Source organism: Oncorhynchus mykiss, chromosome 11 (genome assembly GCF_057628025.1).
Source record: "Oncorhynchus mykiss isolate SJ-2025 chromosome 11, ASM5762802v1, whole genome shotgun sequence".
NCBI classification, from domain to species: Eukaryota; Metazoa; Chordata; class Actinopteri; order Salmoniformes; family Salmonidae; genus Oncorhynchus; species Oncorhynchus mykiss.
The window spans coordinates 37154387-37174967 of NC_143032.1; the positions used below are offsets into that span (position 1 = coordinate 37154387).

Genomic DNA, 20581 nt, shown 5'->3' on the forward strand with positions numbered 1-20581 from the left:
TACAGGTGTTCCAAGCTTGTAGCGTCATTCCCAAGAAGACTCGAGGCTGTAATCGCTGCCAAAGGTGCTTCAACAAAGTACTGAGTAAAGGTTCTGAATACTTATTTAAATGTCATATTTCTGTTTGTTTTTTTTACTTTGTCATTATGGCGTATTGGGAGTGATGGGAGTATTGGCGTATTGGACTGATGGGAGAAAAAAAACACAATTTAATCAATTTTAGAATAGGCCTGTAACATAACAAAATGTGGAAAAAGTCAAGGGGTCTGAATACTTTCTGAATGCATTGTATTTGTTGATTAAATCTGACTTTCTTAATATAATGAGTAATCCAGGAATGTCATAAGTTTATTGACATAAGAAAACATCAACTCTGCAGATCGCAGTTAACACAGTGAATGGCTAAATGACTTCCGGACACTAAGGGTCCGCGGAGCTCCTCCGCACCACTCTATTGTGTCTGTGTGCCCATTCAATCAGACCGATACTGTAGGAAAGGTGGTTCGGTTAAGGAATGATAATTCCTTGTGCTCCTTCATCATTGCACTAAAGGGGCAATCTGGGATTCAATTTCAACTAATTTAAAAGTCCAAAAAATGGATGTTCCCTTTTTTTTTAAATGTCAAAAAGGAGAAAGAGTGTGGAAATAGATTATTCATGACTGGGTCTAGTATATTTCCACATCACACTGCATCACAGTCAGTGAGGGAGGGTTACTTTTTCATTTAAGCAGACTGTGTCTATCCCCCTCCTAGACAGGGGTGTCTGCTCACCAGTATGTGCCTCCTCTGCTGGCAATTGATAGTACTTTTGCTCCCTGCAAGCACTTAACCCAGGGTACCCCCCCCCCCCCCCCCCCCCCTCCCTCCCCCTATCTGCAACAGAATGGATGGAATATGACCATTTTGGTGAAATTGGTAGGACTATTGGTGAGGAAGACAGCGGGGGTCCAGCAAGGGGTACTCCTGCGCACAAGCCGACGATGCCTGTTCCTGAACTGTTGGATCCCTTTGTTATCTTTTGACGCCCACGTGCTGTTGCTGGAGAAACAAGGACACCGTTTCTCTCTGGCTCTGCTTGTTTTAAGGTCTATTTATTTGGTGCTTGCTTGACCTTACACCAGAACAAATTCATATTTGTGTTATATTATTTTAGATTAGATCATTTTAGATGTTTCTATTCTACTGTATATCTAGTTGGAAATGAAAAGAGATGCATAATATAAGTAACATAATCACTACAACACAGATTTTTCATGCACAAGAAAAAATAAATCCATCTTTTAAGGGGACGAAGGATGGAGTCAACCGTAAGACCACAATATCTATGGGGCTTTGCAGCACATACTGTATATTCTGTAGATCACAAGAACAAGAGGCACTTCACCCATCTCAACAGTAGGTGTCGCCACCAAGAAGGGGGAAAAAACACATTTTAAAACAGGGATGAGGACAGAGCACACTGCCCAATAGATGGATTACATTTATTGAATGGCTCAAAGACCAAACAATAACTGGAAAAGATGAAGACATTTTTTTTTTTTGTTTATCATTTGAAACCATTAGCTCCACACCCTTTCATTTGACCTGTCCTATGAAACCATTAGCTCCACACCCTTTCATTTGACCTGTCCTATGAAACCATTAGCTCCACACCCTTTCATTTGACCTGTCCTATGAAACCATTAGCTCCACACCCTTTCATTTGACCTGTCCTATGAAACCATTAGCTCCACACCCTTTCATTTGACCTGTCCTATGAAACCATTAGCTCCACACCCTTTCATTTGACCTGTCCTATGAAACCATTAGCTCCACACCCTTTCATTTGACCTGTCCTATGAAACCATTAGCTCCACACCCTTTCATTTGACCTGTCCTATGAAACCATTAGCTCCACACCCTTTCATTTGACCTGTCCTATGAAACCATTAGCTCCACACCCTTTAATTTGACCTATCCTATGATTCTGTTTGCTATTATTTTGAACCTGTTTCTCAGTTTCCTCTAGCTAGTTGTGAATTTGCGCTGGGTGCCACTACTCCCTCATTAGGGGTCAGTCACTCCAGGGAAAGCTGAGGAATCGTGACCTTTGACCTAGACGTTTACAGGCCCACATACCAGTTGGCCCTTGGCTACAATAACTGAACAGTACTGCCGTCCCCTTGTTCAAGAAAGTCTCCCTCGCTTGCCAGAGCACTCAAGTCTAAGCTCCGAGTGCAGAATGTAGGGAAGTGGGAACTTGAGTCTAAGCTCCGAGTGCAGAATGTAGGGAAGTGGGAAATAGAGTCTAAGCTCCGAGTGCAGAATGTAGGGAAGTGGGAACTCGATTACCCTCAATACAGACAGTATTCCCTTCCCCTGGTTTTGTCCCATGTACCCCCCCCCCCCCCTTGTCCCGTCTGGCTGAGTTGGTAGAACATGGCGCTAGCAATGCCAGGGTTGTGTGTTGCATTCCCATGGGAGACCAGTATGGCAACAACAAACAAAAAAAGTATGAAAATGTATGCAAGTTGCTCTGGGTATTGTTCCCTCCTATCTCTAACCCACAAGTGCCACTACCATTTCTCACCTTGGCCACATATCACAGAGCTGCTGGTGACAATCCTAACAACCGGCATGTGTCATAAGCCTTTGATCCTGCTCAACTTCACAACCCTTTGTCATTTAAATCAACTCATTAATATTTCACTCCCTTGTTTGGTCAGTCAGAGGGGGTAGAGCGAGAGGAAGAGGGGGAGGAGGAAGAGGATTCTGTGAATCAGTATAATGACCGGCGGCCATGTCTGCAACAGACAGGTCTCTCTCCACGATTTAGTAACCCGACCAATAGACTGCCTCGCTCTCTCTTTCTCTCTCTCTCCAAGGTCCCAAAAAACACACGCAGTCACACCCACGTGCATGCAGACACAGCAGGTTGACGTTTGTCATGAATCTTGCCCTGGAGGCAGAACTGAGCCATTTCCACTAGATGGGCCAGCTTAAAAATGAATGAAAACAAAAATGACATTTTTGGGCTTAATTTAATGTCAGCATTCAAATATAATCAAATTGTATTGGTCACATACACATGGTTAGCAGATGTTATTGCGAGTGTAGCGAAACGCTTGCATTAGTGTTAGCAGTGTGGTTAATGTTAGGGTTCAAATCAAATTGTATTTGTCACATGCGTCGAATACAACAGACCTTACAGTGAAATGCTTACTTACAAGGATGTGAGACCAGATGCTTCTGGAGGTGGTGTTGGAGGGCCAGTAGGAGGCACTCTGGTCCCTACAAAAGATCCCAATGCCCTAGCGCAGTGATTGTGGACATTGCCCTGTGTAAGGTGCTGTCTTTTGGATGGGACGTTAAACGGGTGTCCTGACTCTCTGTGGTCACTAAAGATCCCAAGGCACTTATTGTAAGAGTAGGGTTGTTAACTCCGGTGTCCTGGCTGAATTCCCAACCTGGCCCTCATACCATCATGGCCACCTCATTGTCTAGGGGAGTGGTATTAAAACTTTTTCAGTGGGGGATCCCATTTTTTCCACCAGAATTTTTTTTCACCAGAATGTCTTGCGATCCCATCCCACCCCAAATCTAATGACAACCTTAAAATCTGTCGATTTGGATTTTAAACAAATAACCTTAAATTCATTGCATTTTCTGATCTTACCAGAATGAAAAGAAACCAATAAATAAAATAGCGTTTTTCAAATGACCTTTCTCAAAAATGTTTCTATAGAAGAGCATGACATAGCAAATAGGGTGCCATTTAGGACATGGTCATTGAAAGACAGGAAGTGAAGGTGTTCTGAACGAGGCCCTCTCCAATTGTGAAGTGGGCTTAGGAGGTGATTAGTTGGCTCATTAGACACAGTGTTGCACACGGTTGTGTCCAACCAGGAACTGTTCTCTGAATCTTTGCCTCGCTGACCAATGACAGTACTATGCCATATAAATATGATAGGTTGTATAGCGTGATATAAGTGTGTATCGATGGCAAATGTATTTTCAGCTACATTTGATCCTGTTACTTGAGAGACACAGGTTGTAGTGGTTTTAGGTTTGATACTGCACTCTTGTTTGTGTAGTAATATACAGTGTGGCCCCTTTAAGAGCAGTGTGTCCTTTTTTTGAGAATGAGTTGTGTGCTGCGCTGAAGGGGCTGACCATGGCCTCTGGGTTCGTCACTAGGAGGTGGGAATGTCTGAGACTAACCTCCCCAGTCCCCTTGCTCAAACAACCAGGCACAGGCAGCCAGTCACACCGCATGCCCTTATCTACCAATGGAATGGAATGCAACAGCTGTGGCAGGGGTCCGCCAGGGGTGGGCCGGCTCAAACCCCCCTGCCGGGGCCCCCACTCCCCCTCTCCACAGGGCTTCTACTCCTGAAAGGCAGCTCAACTAAAAAGTGTGCTCTGAGACAGAGTGGGCGCCTCGACAGGGCTGCACTGCAAAAACACAGAGGGGGGGAAGAGGGTTGAGAGAGAACGAAGGGGAGCGACAGAGTCAGGGACGGCGCTAGAAAAGGAGAGCACAAAGAGGAGGAAAGTGAAGCGAGGGAGGGGATTTGAAAGCTCGGGTGAAGGGGAAGAGAGGGAGAGGGAAAGACAAAAGAAAGCGAGGGAGACGTAGTAGGAGCAGGGGGAAGCGAGGGGACGGCGCAAATGGCTATGGAGGACACGGCGGGGGGAGCGCGCAAAGCCACCAAGAGCAAACTGTTTGAGTTCCTGGTCCATGGAGTGGTGAGTTGCCCAGTAGCACTGTCTGTCATTGAGACCGAGGGAGCCGGACCCGTGTGTGTGTGTGTGTGTGTGACTACTCAAGCGTGTGTGAGAGGGCGCATAGGCAATCTGAGAGCGATAGCTGTCCATGTGAAGGTTATATCCAGCCCTCTGGATCCCACACTGTTTTCTTCTTAAAGAAGAGAGGGAAGGAGTAGGGAGCGGAGGGGGACAGCCATTTGGAATGCAAACAACAACAAAAAGAGCGAGAAGGAAGGAGAGAGCGACACAGAGAGATGCTAGCAGCAGCCAACCCCCTGGTTATCAGAGCACACTGAGCATGCTTGGAGTCAGCGACTGAGTGGGGGGGGGGGGGGGGAAGCAACCAGCTCACTCAAAACAGTCTCAGAGTGGTCGTAAGATGAGCACGCTGCTGTGATCATGTATGGTCATGTGGATAATGTTTTAATGAATGTTATTGGAGCATGCTTCTATGTTTGAAATGCAGGACATTGAGCTTATTTAAAATAAATAGTAATGGGTGAATTTCACATGGTTGGGGGAAATGGTAAGGCCTGTCACTGCTGTCATAACATATGCAGCATTAACTGACCTGGGAATGCAATAGTGCCTATGATAAGCACAAGGCTGTGATTGTGGAGTTATGGATGTGTGTGTGTGTGTGTGTGGAGTTATGGATGTGTGTGTGTGTGTGTGTGGAGTTATGGATGTGTGTGTGGTGTGTGTGTGGAGTTATGGGTGTGTGGAGTTATGGGTGTGTGGGGTTATGGATGTGTGTGTGTGGAGTTATGGATGTGTGTGTGTGGAGTTATGGATGTGTGTGTGTGTGTGTGTGGAGTTATGGATGTGTGTGTGAAGTTATGGATGTGTGTGTGTGTGTGTGTGATGAAATGATGGATGCGTGTGTGTGGGGAGGGATGGATGTGTGCGTGTGTGTGTGCTTATGGATGTGTGTGTGTGTGGGTTATGGATGTGTGTGTGTGTGTGGGTTATGGATGTGTGTGTGTGTGTGTGTGTGGAATGCATGGATGTGTGTGTGTGTGTGTGTGTGTGTGTGGAGTTATGGATGTGTGTGTGTGTGGGGTTATGGATGTGTGTGTGTGGAGTTATGGATGTGTGTGTGTGTGTGCAGTTATGGATGTGTGTGTGTGTGTGGAGTTATGGATGTGTGTGTGGGGTTATGGACGTGTGTGTGTGGAGTTATGGATGTGTGTGTGTGTGGAGTTATGGATGTGTGTGTGTGTGGGGTTATGGATGTGTGTGTGTGTGGGGTTATGGATGTGTGTGTGGGGTTAGAAATGGATGTGTGTGTGTGTGGGTTATGGATGTGTGTGTGTGTGTGTGGAGTTATGGATGTGTGTGTGTGTGTGGAGTTATGGATGTGTGTGTGGAGTTATGGATGTGTGTGTGTGTGTGGAGTTATGGATGTGTGTGTGTGTGTGGAGTTATGGGTGTGTGTGTGTGGGGTTATGGATGTGTGTGTGTGTGAGTTATGGATGTGTGTGTGTGTGTGGGGTTATGGATGTGTGTGTGTGTGGGGTTATGGATGTGTGTGTGTGTGGGGTTATGGATGTGTGTGTGTGTGGGGTTATGGATGTGTGTGTGTGTGTGGGGTTATGGATGTGTGTGTGTGTGGGTTATGGATGTGTGTGTGTGTGGGGTTATGGATGTGTGTGTGTGTGTGTGGGTTATGTGTGTGTGGGTTATGGATGCGTGTGGGTTATGTGTGTGTGGGTTATGGATGTGTGTGTGTGTGTGTGGAGTTATGGATGTGTGTGTGTGTGGAGTTATGGATGTGTGTGTGTGTGGAGTTATGGATGTGTGTGTGTGTGTGGAGTTATGGATGTGTGTGTGTGGGGGGGGGGTTATGGATGTGTGTGTGTGGGGTTATGGATGTGTGTGTGTGTGTGGGTTATGGATGTGTGTGTGTGTGGGTTATGTGTGTGTGGGTTATGGATGTGTGTGTGTGTGTGTGTGTGGGTTATGGATGTGTGTGTGTGTGTGTGGGTTATGTGTGTGTGGGTTATGGATGTGTGTGTGTGGTTATGGGTGTGTGTGTGGTTGTGTGTGTGTGTGTGTGTGGGGGGGGGGGTTATGGATGTGTGTGTGTGGGGTGTGGGTTATGGGTGTGGGTGTGTGTGTGGGTTATGGATGTGTGTGGGTTATGGATGTGTGTGGGCTATGGATGTGTGTGTGGGTTATGGGTGTGTGTGTGTGTGGATGATGGATGTGTGTGTGTGGTTATGGATGTGTGGGTTATGGATGTGTGTGTGTGTGGTTATGGATATGTGTGTGTGTGTTTATGGATGTGTGTGTGGGGGGGGGTTTATGGATGTGTGTGTGTGCAAGTTGTGTGTGTGGGTTGTGTGTGTGTGGGTGATGGGTGTGTGTGATGGATGTGTGGGGTGTGGGTTATGGGTGTGGGTTATGGGTGTGTGTGTGGGTTATGGGTGTGTGTGTGTGTGTGGGTCATGGGTGTGTGTGTGTGTGTGGGTTATGGATGGGTGTGTGGGTTATGGATGTGTGTGTGGGTTATGGATGTGTGTGTGGGTTATGGGGGGTGTGTGTGTGTGTGTGTGTGTGTGCAGGATGGATGGATGTGTGTGTGTGTTATGGATGGATGTGTGTGTGTGGGTTATGGATGTGTGTGGGGGTGATGGATGTGTGTGGGTGTGTGGGTTATGGATGTGTTTATGGATGTGTGTGTGGGGTTATGGATGTGTGTGGGTTATGGATGTGTGTGTGTGTGATGGATGTGTGTGTGTGTTATGCATGTGTGGGTTATGGGTGTGTGTGTGTTGGTTATGGATGTGTGTGTGGGTTATGCGTGTGTGTGATGGATGTGTGTGTGTGTGTGGGGGTTATGGATGTGTGTGGGTTATGGATGTGTGGGTTATGGGTGTGTGTGGGTTATTGGTGTGTGTGTGTGGGTTGTGTGTGTGTGGTTATGGATGTGTGTGTGGGTTATGGATGTGTGTGTGTGTGTTATTTGGTGTGTGTGTGGGGGGGGGTTATGGGTGTGTGTGTGGTGATGGATGTGTGGGTGATGGGTGTGTGTGGGTGATGGATGTGTGGGTGGGTGTGTGTTATGGGTGTGGGTTATGTGTGTGGGTGTGGGCTTACTAATGTGTGTGTGTGTGGGTAATGGGTGTGGGTGTGTGTGTGGGTTATGGGTGTGTGTGGGTTATGGGTGTGTGTGGGTTATGGATGTGTGTGGGTTATGGGTGTGTGTGTGGGTTATGGGTGTGTGTGTGGGTTATGGATGTGTGTGTGTGTTTATGGATGTGTGGGTCATGCATGTGTGTGTGTGGGTTATGGATGTGTGGGTTATGGGTGTGTGTGTGTGTGTGTTGGTTATGGATGTGTGTGTGGGTTATGCATGTGTGTGTGATGGATGTGTATGTGTGTGTGTGTGGGTTATGGATGTGTGTGGGTTATGGATGTGTGGGTTAGTGGTGTGTGTGGGTTATTGGTGTGTGTGTGTGTGGGTCTGTGTGTGTGTGTGGTTATGGATGTGTGTGTGTGTGTTATGGATGTGTGTGTGTGGAGTTATTTGTGTGTGTGTGTGGGGGGGGGGGGTTATGGGTTATGGGTGTGTGTGGGTTATGGGTGTGTGGGTTATGGATGTGTGTGTGGTGATGGATGTGTGGGTGATGGGTATGTGTGTGTGTGTGGGTGATGGATGTGTGGGTGGGTGTGGGTTATGGGTGTGGGTGTGGGTTATGGGTGTGGGTGTGTGGGTGTGGGTTATGGATGTGTGTGTGTGGGTAATGGGTGTGTGTGTGTGGGTTATGGATGTGTGTGGGTTATGGGTGTGTGTGTGGGGGTTATGGATGTGTGTGTGGGTTATGAATGTGTGGGTCTATGTATGTGTGTGTGTGTGTGTGTGTGGGTTATGGATGTGTGGGTTATGGATGTGTGTGTGTGTGTGGGTTATGGATGTGTGGGTGATGGCTGTGTGTGGGTGTGTGGGTTATGGATGTGTGTGTTATGGATGTGTGTGTGTGTGTGATGGATGTGTGGGTTATGGGTGTGTGTGTGTTGGTTATGGATGTGTGTGTGGGTTATGGGTGTGTGTGTGGGTTATGGATGTGTGTGTGGGTTATGAATGTGTGGGTTATGGATGTGTGTGTGTGTGTGTGTGGGTTATGGATGTGTGGGTTATGGATGTGTGTGTGTGGGTTATGGATGTGTGGGTGATGGCTGTGTGTGGGTGTGTGGGTTATGGATGTGTGTGTGATGGATGTGTGTTATGTGTGTGTTATGGATGTGTGTGGGTTATGGATGTGTGGGTTATGGGTGTGTGTGTGTGGGTTATTGATGTGTGTGTGTGTGTGTGTGGGTTGTGTGTGTGTGTGTGGTTATGGATGTGTGTGTGTGTGGGTTATGGATGTGTGTGTGTGTGTGGGTTATTTGTGTGTGTGTGTGGGGGTGGGTTATGGGTGTGTGTGTGGGTTATGGGTGTGTGGGTTGTGTGTGGTTATGTGTGTGTGTGTGTGTGTGTGTGTGATGGGTGATGGGTGTGTGCGTGTGTGGGTGATGGGTGTGTGTGTGGGTTATGGATGTGTGTGTGGGTTATGGATGCGTGTGGGTTATGGATGTGTGTGTGGGTTATGGGTGTGTGTGTGGGTTATGGATGTGTGTGTGTGTTATGGATGTGTGGGTTATGGATGTGTGGGTTATGGATGTGTGTGTGTGTGGGTGATGGGTGGGGGTGTGGGTTATGGGTGTGTGTGTGGTGTGTGTGTGTGTGGGGGGGGGGGTTATGGATGTGTGTGTGTGGGGTGTGGGTTATGGGTGTGGGTGTGTGTGGGTTACTGGATGTGTGTGGGTTACGGATGTGTGTGTGGGTTACTGGGACATGTGTGTGTGTTATGGGTGTGTGTGTGTGGGTTATGGATGTGTGTGTGGGTTATGGATGTGTGGGTTATGGATGTGTGTGTGTGTGTGTGTGGGTTAAAACGGGGATGTGTGTGGGTTATGGATGTGTGGGTGTGTGGGTTATGGATGTGTGTGTGTGTGGGTCATGGATGTGTGGGTTATGGATGTGTGTGTGTGTGTGTGTGTGTGTGTGGTTATGGATGTGTGTGTGGGTTATGGATGTGTGTGGGTTATGGATGTGTGTGGGTTATGGATGTGTGTGTGTGAGGGGTTATGGATGTGTGGGTTATGGATGTGTGTGTGTGGATGGATGGATGTGTGTGGGTTAATGGATGTGTGGGTTATGAATGTGTGGGTTATGGGTGTGTGGGTTATTGGTGTGTGTGTGTGTGTGTGTGGTTATGGATGTGTGTGTGTGGGTTAAGGATGTGTGTGTGTGGGTTATTGATGTGTGTGGGTTGTGTGTGTGTGTGGTTATGGGTGTGTGTGTGGGGGTTATGGATGTGTGTGTGTGGGTTATTTATGTGTGTGGGGGGGGGGTTATGGGTGTGTGTGTGGGTTATGGGTGTGTGTGTGGGTTATGGATGTGTGTGTGTGTGTGTTTGTGGGTTATGGATGTGTGTGTGTGTGTGGGTTATGGATGTGTGTGTGGGTTATGGATGTGTGGGTTATGGATGTGTGTGTGTGTGGGGGGATGGGTGTGTGTGTGTGGGGGGGGGGTTATGGATGTGCGTGTGGGTTATGGATGTGTGTGTGTGTGTGTGGGTTATGGATGTGTGGGTTATGGATGTGTGGGTTACTGGATGTGTGTGTGTGTGTATGCATGGACGTATGTGTGTGTTATGGATGTATGTGTGTGGGTTATGGATGTGTGTGTTATAGATGTGTGTGTGTGTGTGTGTGTGTGTGTGTGTGTCATGGATGGATGTGTGTGTGTTATGGATGTGTGTGGGGGGGTTATGGATGTGTGTGTGTGTGGGTTATGGATGGAATGTATGTGTGTGGGTTACGCATATGTATGTGTGTGGGTTAATGGATGTGTGGGTTATGGGGATGTGTGGGTGACCTGGATGGATGTGTGTGTGGGGGGGGCTGCATGCATGTGTGTATGGGGGTTATGCATGTGTGTGTGTGTGTGTGTGGGTTATGGATGTGTGTGTGGGGGTTATGAATGTGTGTGTGTGTGTGTGTGGGGGTTATGGATGTAATGTGTGTGGGTTATGGAAGTCCTAAGGCTTGGAGACTGACTGTCAATGTATTTCATTGTCAGTTCGACAAAGTCTTTGAACATCCTTACCCATCTATTAAGTTAGAAGGAATATGAGTATGCACATTAAGATCACATTCATTGTATTGGCCAGTTCATGTACTAAGATGAAGTGCATTAAGCATAAGTGTACCCTTATCAGGGCTGGTGAGCATAGTATTCCCACTATGCACGCTCTGGTTGTATCCACATTGTTCCCTGTTATTTCAATCCTAATCTACATTGATCAATGTGAAATACATGTTGGTAAGAGACCCAGCTAATAATGAGTAGAGGTGATGAGCCAGATGAGTGTGTCTTCTAGATGAGTTAACCTTGATCTCTCTGTCCTCTTTCTCTCTCTGTCCCTTCTTGTCCCTCTCTACCTCTCTCTCACCCCTCTCTCTACCTCTCTCTACCTCTCTCTCTACATCTCTCTACATCTACATCTCTAGATCTACCTCTCTCCATCTCTCTCTCTCTACCTCTCTCTCTCTACCTCTCTCTCTCTACCTCTCTCTCTCTCTACCTCTCTCTCTCTCTCTACCTCTCTCTCTCTCTCTACCTCTCTCTCTCTCTCTACCTCTCTCTCTCTCTACCTCTCTCTCTCTCACCCCTCCTCTCTCTACCTCTCTCTCTCTCTCTCTACCTCTCTCTCTACCTCTCTCTCTTCCTCTCTTCCTCTCTTCCTCTCTCTCCCTCTCTACCTCTCTACCTCTCTACCTCTCACCCCTCACACTCCATACCGCTACCTCTCTACACCTCTCTCTCTACCCCTCTACCTCTCTACTTTTACCTCTCTACACATCTCTACACCTCTCTCTACCTCTCTACACCTCTCTACACCTCTCTCTACCTCATCTACTCCTCTTTACCTCTCTCTCTACCTCTCTCTACCTCTCTCTCTCTACCTCTCTCTACCTCTCTCTACCTCTCTCTACCTCTCTCTACCTCTAACTCTCTCTACCTCTAACTCTCTCTACCTCTACCTCTCTCTACCTCTACCTCTCTCTACCTCTACCTCTCTACCTCTCTACACCTCTCTCTCTACCTCTCTACACCTCTCTCTACCTCTCACCCTCTCTCTATCCTCTCACCCTCTCTCTCACTCCTCACCTCTCTCTACCTCTACCTCTCTCTACCTCTACCTCTCTACCTCTACCTCTCTACCTCTACCTCTACCTCACCCCTCACCTCACCCCCACCTCTACCTCCTCACTCCCTCCCTCCTACACCTCTCTACACCTCTCTCTACCTCTCTCTCTACCTCTCTTTACCTCTCTCTCTCTCTCTACCTCTCTCTACCTCTCTCTCTCTCTACCTCTACCTCTCTACCTCTACCTCTCTCTACCTCTACCTCTCTACCTCTCTCTACACCTCTCTACACCTCTCTCTCTCTACCTCTACCTCTCTCTACCTCTACCTCTCTCTACCTCTCACCCTCTCTCACCTCTCACCCCTCCACCTCTCACCTCTTACCTCTTCTTACACCTCTCTAGACCTCTCTTACCTCTTCTTACCTCTCTCTACACCTCTCTACACCTCTCACACCTCTCTACACCTCTCACCCCTCTACACCCCTCTCTCTACCTCTCTACCTCTCTCTCTACCTCTCTACCTCTACCTCTCTACACCTCTCTACCTCACACATCTCTACCTCTACCTCTACCTCACACCTCTCTACACCTCTCTCTCTACCTCCACCTCTACCTCTCTCTCTCTACCTCCACCTCTCTACCTCTCTCTCTCTACCTCTACCTCTCTCTCTACCTCTCTCTCTCTCTACCTCTACCTCTCTCTACCTCTCTACCTCTCTCTCTCTACCTCTCTACCTCTCTCTCTCTCTACCTCTACCTCTCTCTCTCTCTCTCTCTCTACCTCTCTCTCTACCTCTCTCTCTACCTCCCCCCACCCTCATCCTCTCCTCTACCTCTCTCTCTACCTCTCTCTACCACTCTACCTCTACCTCTCTCTCTCTCTCACCCTCTCTACCTCTCTCTCTCTCTACCTCTCTCTCCTCACTCCTCTCCCTCCACCCCTCTCTCTACCTCTCTCTACACCTCTCTCTCTCTACCTCTCTCTCTCTACCTCTCTCTCTCTCTCACCCCTCCCACCCCTCACCCCTCCTCTCTCTACCTCTCTCTCTCTCACCCTCTCTCTACCTCTCTCTCTCTACCTCTCTCTCTACCTCTCTCTCTACCTCTCTCTACACCTCTCTCTCTCTTACTCCTCTCTCTACCTCTCTCTCTACCTCTCTCTCTCTACCTCTCTCTCTCTCTACCTCTCTCTCTACCCCTCTACACCTCTCTCTCTCTCTCTCTCTCTACCTCTCTCTCTCTCTACCCCTCTCTCTACCTCTCTCTCTACCTCTCTCTCTACCTCTACCCCTCTACACCTCTCTCTCTCTCTACCTCTATCTCTCTCTACCTCTCTACCTCTCTACCTCTCTCTCTCTCTCTCTACCTCTCCCTCACCTCTTACCTCTACCTCTACCTCTACCTCTCTCTCTCTCTACCTCTCTCTCTCTCTCTCTCTCTCTCTCTCTCTCCCTCTCTCTCTCTCTACCCCTTTACCTCTCTCTCTCTCTCTCTCTCTACCCTCTACACCTCTCTCTCTCTCTCTCACCTCTCTCTTTCTCTCTCTACCCTCTTACACCTCTCTCACCTCTCTCCTCTCTACCTCTCTCTACCTCTCTCTCTACCCTCTCTCACACCTCTCCTCCACCCTCTCTCTCTCTCTACCTCTCTCTCTCTACCCTCTCTCTCTCACCCTCTCTCTCTCTACCCCTCTCTCTACCCCTCTCTCTACCCCTCCTACCCCTCTCTCTCTACCTCTCTACCTCATCTCTCCACCTCTCTACCTCTCTACCTCTCTACCTCTCTCGCTCTCTACCTCTCTCTCTACCTCTTCCCCACCCCCCCCTCTACCTCTCTCTCTACCTCTCTCTACACCTCTCTCTCTCTACCTCTCTCTACACCTCTCTCTCTCTACCTCTCTCTCTCTACCTCTCTACACCTCTCTCTCTCTTTCTACCACTCTCTCTCTACCCCTCTACACCTCTCTCTCCTCTCTCTCTACCTCTCTCTCTCACCCCTCTCTCTACCTCTCTCTCTACCTCTCTCTCACCTCTACCCCTCAACACCTCTCTCTCTACCTCTCTACCTCTCTACCTCTCTCACCTCTCTCTCTCTCTCTCTCTCTCTCTCTCTCTCTCTCTCTCTCCCTCTCTCTCTCTCTACCCCTCTACCTCTCTCTCTCTCTCTCTACCCCTCTACACCTCTCTCTCTCTCTCTCTACACCTCTCTCTTTCTTCTCTCTACCCCTCTACACCTCTCTCTTCTACCTCTCTCTCTACCTCTCTCTCTATACCTCTCTCTCTACCTCTCTCTCTCTACCCCTCTACACTCCTTCTCCCTCTCTACCTCTCTCTCTCTACCTCTCTCTCTACCTCTCTCTACCCCTCTCTCTACCCCTCTCTCTACCCCTCTCTCTACCCCTCTCTCTACCCCTCTCTCTACCCCTCTCTCTACCTCTCTCTCTACCTCTCTCTCTACCCCTCTCTCTCTCCCTCTCTCCCTCTCTACCTCTCTACCTCTCTACCTCTCTACCTCTCTACCTCTCTACCTCTCTACCTCTCGCTCTCTACCTCTCTACCTCTCTACCTCTCTACCTCTCTACCTCTCTACCTCTACCTCTACCTCTCTCTCTCTCTCTCTCACACCTCTACCCTCTCTCTCTCTCTACACCTCTACCCCTCTCTCTCTCTCTCTCTACCTCTCTCTCTCTCTCCCTCTCTCTCTCTACCCCTCTACCCCTCTCTCTCTCTACACCTCTCTCTCTCTCTACCCCTCTCACCTCTCTCTCTCTACCTCTCTCTCTACCTCTCTCTCTCTACCCCGCTCTCTCTACCTCTCTCTACCTCTCTCTCTCTACCCCTCTCTCTCTCTCTCTCTCTCTCTACACCTCTATCTCTCTCTCTCTACCCCTCTCTCTCTCTACCTCTACCTCTACCCCTCTCTCTACCCCTCTCTCACCTCTCTCTCTCTACCTCTCTCTCTCTACCCCTCACCCCTCCCTCCCACACCTCTCTCTCTCTCTCTCTACACCTCTCTCCTACCTCTACCCCTCTCTCTCTCTCTACACCTCTACCCCTCTCCCTCTCTCTCTCTGTACCCCTACACCTCTCTCTCTCTACACCTCTCTCTCTCTCTCTCTACCCCTCTACACCTCTCTCTCTCTACCTCTCTCTCTCACCTCTCTCACCCCCTCTACCCCTCTCTCTCTACCTCTCTCTCTCTACCCCTCTACCTCTCTCTCTCTCTCTCTACACCTCTATCTCTCTCTCTCTCTCTCTACCCCTCTCTCTCTACCTCTCTCTCTACCCCTCTCTCTCTACCCCTCTCTCTCTACCTCTCTCTCTCTACCTCTCTCTCTCTACCTCTCTCTCTCTACCTCTCTCTCTCTACCCCTCTACCTCTCTCTCTCTCTACACCTCTCTCTCTCTCTCTCTCTACACCTCTCTCTCTACCTCTACCTCTCTCTACCTCTCTACCTCTCTACCTCTCTCTCTCTACCTCTACCTCCTCTCTACCTCCTCTCATCCCTCCTCTATCTCTCTCTCTACCTCCCTCTCTCTCACCTCCTCTCTCTCTACTTCCTCTCTCTCTACCTCCTCTCTCTCACCCTCGCTCTCCATTCCTCACCCCTCGCTCTCCATCTACCTCGCTCTCCATCTCTACCTCGCTCTCCATCTCTACCTCGCTCTCCATCTCTACCTCGCTCTCCATCTCTACCTCTCTCTCCATCTCTACCTCTCTCTCCATCTCTACCTCTCTCTCTCTCTACCTCCTTCTTCTCTCTACCTCCTCTCTCTCTCTACCTCCTCTCTCTCTCTACCTCCTCTCTCTCTCTCTTACCTCCTCTCTCTCTCTACCTCCTCTCTCTCTCTACCTCCTCTCTCTCTCTCTCACCCTCCTCCTTCCATCCCTCCCACCCTCTCTCTCCATCCACCCTCTCTCTCCATCCTCCACCCCTCCATCTCTACCTCTCTCTCCATCTCTACCTCTCTCTCCATCTCTACCTCTCTCCATCCCTCCACCCTCTCTCTCCATCTCTACCTCTCTCTCTCTACCTCTCTCCCTCTCTACCTCTCTCCATCTCTCTCTCTCCCTCTCTCGCTCCCCACCTCTCTCGCTCCCCACCTCTCTCGCTCCCCACCTCTCTCTCGCTCCCCACCTCTCTCGCTCCCCACCTCTCGCTCCCCACCTCTCTCGCTCCCCACCTCTCTCGCTCCCCACCTCTCTCTCTCCCCACCCCTCCTCTCTCCCCACCACTCTCTCTCCCCACCTCTCTCTCTCCACCTCTCTCTCTCTCCACCTCTCTCTCTCTCTCCACCTCTCTCTCTCTCCACCTCTCTCTCTCTCTCCACCTCTCTCTCTCTCACCTCTCTCTCTCTCCACCTCTCTCTCTCCACCTCTCTCTCTCTCCACCTCTCTCTCTCCACCCTCTCTCCCTCTCACCTCTCTCTCTCTACCTCTCTCTCTCTACCTCTCTCTCTCTCACCTCTCACCCTCTCCCTCTCTACCTCTCTCTCTCTCTACCTCTCTCTCTCTACCTCTCTCTCTCTCTACCTCTCTCTCTCTCTCTCTCTACACCTCTCTCTCTCTCTCTCTCTCTACACCTCTCTCTTACCTCTACCTCTCTCTACCTTCTCTCTACCTCTCTCTACCTCTCTACCTCTCACCCCTCCCTCTCTACCTCTACCTCCTCTACCTCTACCTCCTCTCTCTACCTCCTCTCTCTACCTCCTCTCTCTACCTCCTCTCTCTCACCTCCTCTCTCTCTCTACCTCCTCTCTCTCTACCTCCTCTCTCTCTCTACCTCCTCTCTCTCTCTACCTCCTCTCGCTCTACCTCCTCTCTCTCTCTCTACCTCCTCTCTCTCTCTCTACCTCCTCTCTCTCTACCTCCTCTCTCTCTCTACCTCCTCTCTCTCTCTACCTCCCTCATCCCCCCTTCCTTCCATCCTCTCTCTCCATCTCTACCTCTCTCTCTCCATCTCTACCTCGCTCTCCATCCCTCCACCCCGCTCTCCATCTCTACCTCTCTCTCCATCTCACCCCTCTCTCTCTCCTATCTCTACCTCTCTCTCCATCTCACCCCTCCCACCCCACCCCTCCCCCCCCACCCCTCCTCTCTCTCTCATCTCTCGCTCCCCACCCTTTCGCTTCCCCACCTCTCTCTCGCTCCCCACCTCTCTCTCTCGCTCCCCACCTCTCTCGCTCCCCACCTCCCTCGCTCCCCACCTCTCTCGCTCCCCACCTCTCTCTACCTCTCTCTCTCTCACCTCTCTCTACCTCTCTCTACCTCTCTCTACCTCTCTCTACACATCTTTACACCTCTCTACAGACCTCTACCTCCCTACCTCCTCCTCTACCTCCTCCATCTCTCTACCTCTCCACCCCTCCACCCCCCACCTCTTCTCTCACCCTCTCTCTCTCTACCTCTCTACCTCTCTCTCACACCTCTCTAACACCTCTCTACCTCTCTCTACCTCTCTCTACCTCTCTCTACACCTCTCTACACCTTCACACCTCCCTCCTCTTACCCCTCTACCACTCTCTCTCTCTACCACTCTCTCTCTCTCACCTCTCTCTCACCCCTCTCCTCTCTCTCACCTCTCTCACCTCTCTCTCTACCTCCTACCCCTCCCTCCACCCCTCTCTCTACCCCTCTCTCTCTCACCTCTCTCTCTACCTCTCTCTCTCTACCTCTCTCTCTACCTCTCTCTCTACCTCTACCTCCACCTCTACCTCTACCTCTCTACCTCTCTACACCTCTACACCTCTCTACACCTCTACACCTCTCTACACCTCTACACCTCTCTACACCTCTACACCTCTCTACACCTTAACACCCCTCTACACCTCTACACCTCTCTACACCTCTCTCTCACCTCCTCTACCTCCTCTCTCTACCTCCTACCTCTACCTCCTCTCTCTACCTCCTCTCTTCCTACCTCCTCTCTACCTCTCTCTCTACCTCTCTACCTCTCTCCATCTCTCTCTCTCTCTCTCCATCTCTCGCTCCCCACCTCTCTCGCTCCCCACCTCTCTCGCTCCCCCACCTCCTCTCGCTCCCCACCTCTCTGCTCCCCACCTCTCTCCTCTCTCCCCACCTCTCTCTCTCCCACCTCTCTCTCCCCACCTCTCTCTCTCCACCTCTCTCTCTCCACCTCTTCCCTCCACCCTCTCTCTCTCACCTCTCTCTCTCTCCACCTCTCTCTCTCTCACCTCTCTCTCTCTCCACCTCTCTCTCTCTCCACCTCTCTCTCTCTCTCTACCTCTCTCTCTCTCTCTCTCTCTCTACACCTCTCTCTCTCTCTCACCTCTCTCTCTACCTCTACCTCTCTCTACCTCCTCTCTCTACCTCCTCATCCTCCCTCTCTCTACCTCCTCTCTCTACCTCCTCTCTCTCTACCTCTTCTCTCTCTCTCCTCTCTCTCTCTACCTCCTCTCTCTCTCTACCTCCTCTCTCTCTCTCTACCTCCTTCTCTCTCTCTACCTCCTCTCTCTCTCACCTCCTCTCTCTCTACCTCTCTCTCCATCTCTACCTCTCTCTCCATCTCACCCCTCCTCCCATCCACCCTCGCTCTCCATCTCTACCTCTCTCTCCATCTCTACCTCTCTCTCCATCTCTACCTCTCTCTCCATCTCTACCTCTCTATCTCTACCTCTCTATCTCTACCTCTCTATCTCTACCTCTCTCCATCTCTACCTCTCGCCATCTCTACCTCTCTCTCCCCACCTCTCTCTCGCTCCCCACCTCTCTCTCTCGCTCCCACCTCTCTCGCTCCCCACCTCTCTCTCTACCTCTCTCTCTCTCTACCTCTCTCTCTACCTCTCTCTACCTCTCTCACACCTCTCTACACATCTTTACACCTCTCTACACATCTTTACACCTCTCTCTCTCTACCTCTCTCTCTCTACCTCTCTCTACCTCTCTCTCTACCTCTCTACACCTCTCTCACCCTCTCTCTACCTCTCTCTACCTCTCTCACCTCTCTCTACACCTCTCTACACATCTTTACACCTCTCTCTCTCTACCCCTCTACCACTCTCTCTCTACCACTCTCTCTCTCACCTCTCTCCGTCTACCTCTCTTACCTCTCTCTACCCCTCTCCTCTACCTCTCTCTCTACCTCTCTCTCTACCTCTCTCTCTACCTCTACCTCTACGTCTACACCTCACACCTCTACACCTCTACACCTCTGGCACCTCTACACCTCTCTACACCTCTACACCTCTAGACCTCCTCTCACCTCTACCTCCTCTCTCTACCTCCTCTCTCTACCTCCTCTCTCTACCTCCTCTCTCTACCTCCTCTCTCTCACCCCTCTCTCACCTCTCTCTCTCTCACCTCTCTCTCTCTCCACCCCTCTCTCTCTCCACCTCTCTCTACCTCTCTCTCTCTACCTCTCTCTCTACCTCTCTCTCTACCTCTCTCTCTCTCTACCTCTCTCTCTCTTATCCTCTCTCTCTACCTCTCTCTCTCTCCACCTCCTCTCTCTCTACCTCTCTTACCTCTCTCTCTCTACCTCTCTCTCTCTCCACCTCTCTCTCTCTCCACCTCCTCTCTACCTCTCTCTCTACCTCTCTACACATCTCTACACCCCTCCTACCTCTACCTCTACCTCTCTACCTCTACCTCTCCCACCTCTCCACCTCCCTCACTCCCTCTACCTCTCTACACATCTCTACACCTCTCTCTACCTCTCTCCTCTACCCCTCTACCTCTCTCTCTCTCCACCTCTCTCTCTCTCTCTCACCTCTCTCTCTCTCTCCACCTCGCTCTCTCTCCACCTCTCTCTCTCTCACCTCCTCTCTACCTCTATCTACACCTCTCTTACACCTGTCTACACCTCTCTACCCCTCTCTCTCTCTCTCTCTCTCTACCCCTCTCTCTCTCTCTCTACCCCTCTCTCTCTCTACCTCTCTCTCTACCTCTCTACACCTCTCTACACCTCTCTACACCTGTCTACACCTCTCTACCCCTCTCTCTCTCTCTCTCTCTACCCCTCGCTCTCTCTACCCCTCTCTGTCCAGCCTTCTGCCTCACCCCTCTCTCTCTACCCCTCTCTCTCTCTACCCCTCTCTCTCTACCTCTCTCTCTACCTCTCTCCACATCTCTACCTCTCTCTCTCTCTACCCCTCTCTCTCTACCCCTCTCTCTACCTCTCTCTCTCTCTACCACTCTCTCCCCACACCTCTATACTCCCTCCCCACCCTCTCTCTCTACCTCTCTACACCTCTCTCACCCCTCTCTCACCCTCCTACACCTCTCTCTACCTCCGTCTCTACCTCTCTCCTCTCTACACCTCTTCTCTCTCTACCTCTCTCTCTCTCTACCTCTCTACCTCTCTCTCTCTCTCTGTACCTCTCTCTCTCTCTGTACCTCTCTCTCTCTACCTCTCTCTCTACCTCTCTCTCTCTCTCTACCTCTCTCTCTACCTCTCTCTCTCTACCTCTCTCTCTCTACCTCTCTCTCTCTCTACCTCTCTCTCTCTCTACCTCTCTCTCTCTCTCTACCTCTCTCTCTCTCTCTACCTCTCTCTCTCTCTACCTCTCTCTCTCTCTCTACCTCTCTGTCCCTCTACCTCTCTCTCCCTCTACCTCTCTCTCTACCTCTCTCTCTCTACCCCTCTACCTCTCTCTCTCTCCACCTCT

General features: G+C 50.2%; 1 protein-coding gene across 29 annotated transcripts in view; it reads left to right on the forward strand.

Annotated features, from left to right (window-relative positions):
- LOC110535649 (SWI/SNF-related matrix-associated actin-dependent regulator of chromatin subfamily D member 3) overlaps positions 1-20581 on the forward strand; it is a 93163-nt gene that overhangs the window by 19427 nt on the left and 53155 nt on the right. For 8 of the 29 annotated variants that reach the window (XM_021620762.3, XM_021620763.3, XM_021620764.3 and 5 more), the window contains exon 1: positions 4171-4730. The exons of 13 other annotated variants lie outside the window; for them this stretch is intronic. In XM_021620762.3, the coding sequence (XP_021476437.1) occupies positions 4653-4730 (78 nt within the window). In that variant the 5' untranslated portion in view covers positions 4171-4652. Of the gene's footprint in view, positions 1-4170; positions 4731-20581 lie in introns of those variants that run through there. 8 more of the 29 variants (XM_021620768.3, XM_090189993.1, XM_090189995.1 and 5 more) reach the window with 2 other exon arrangements.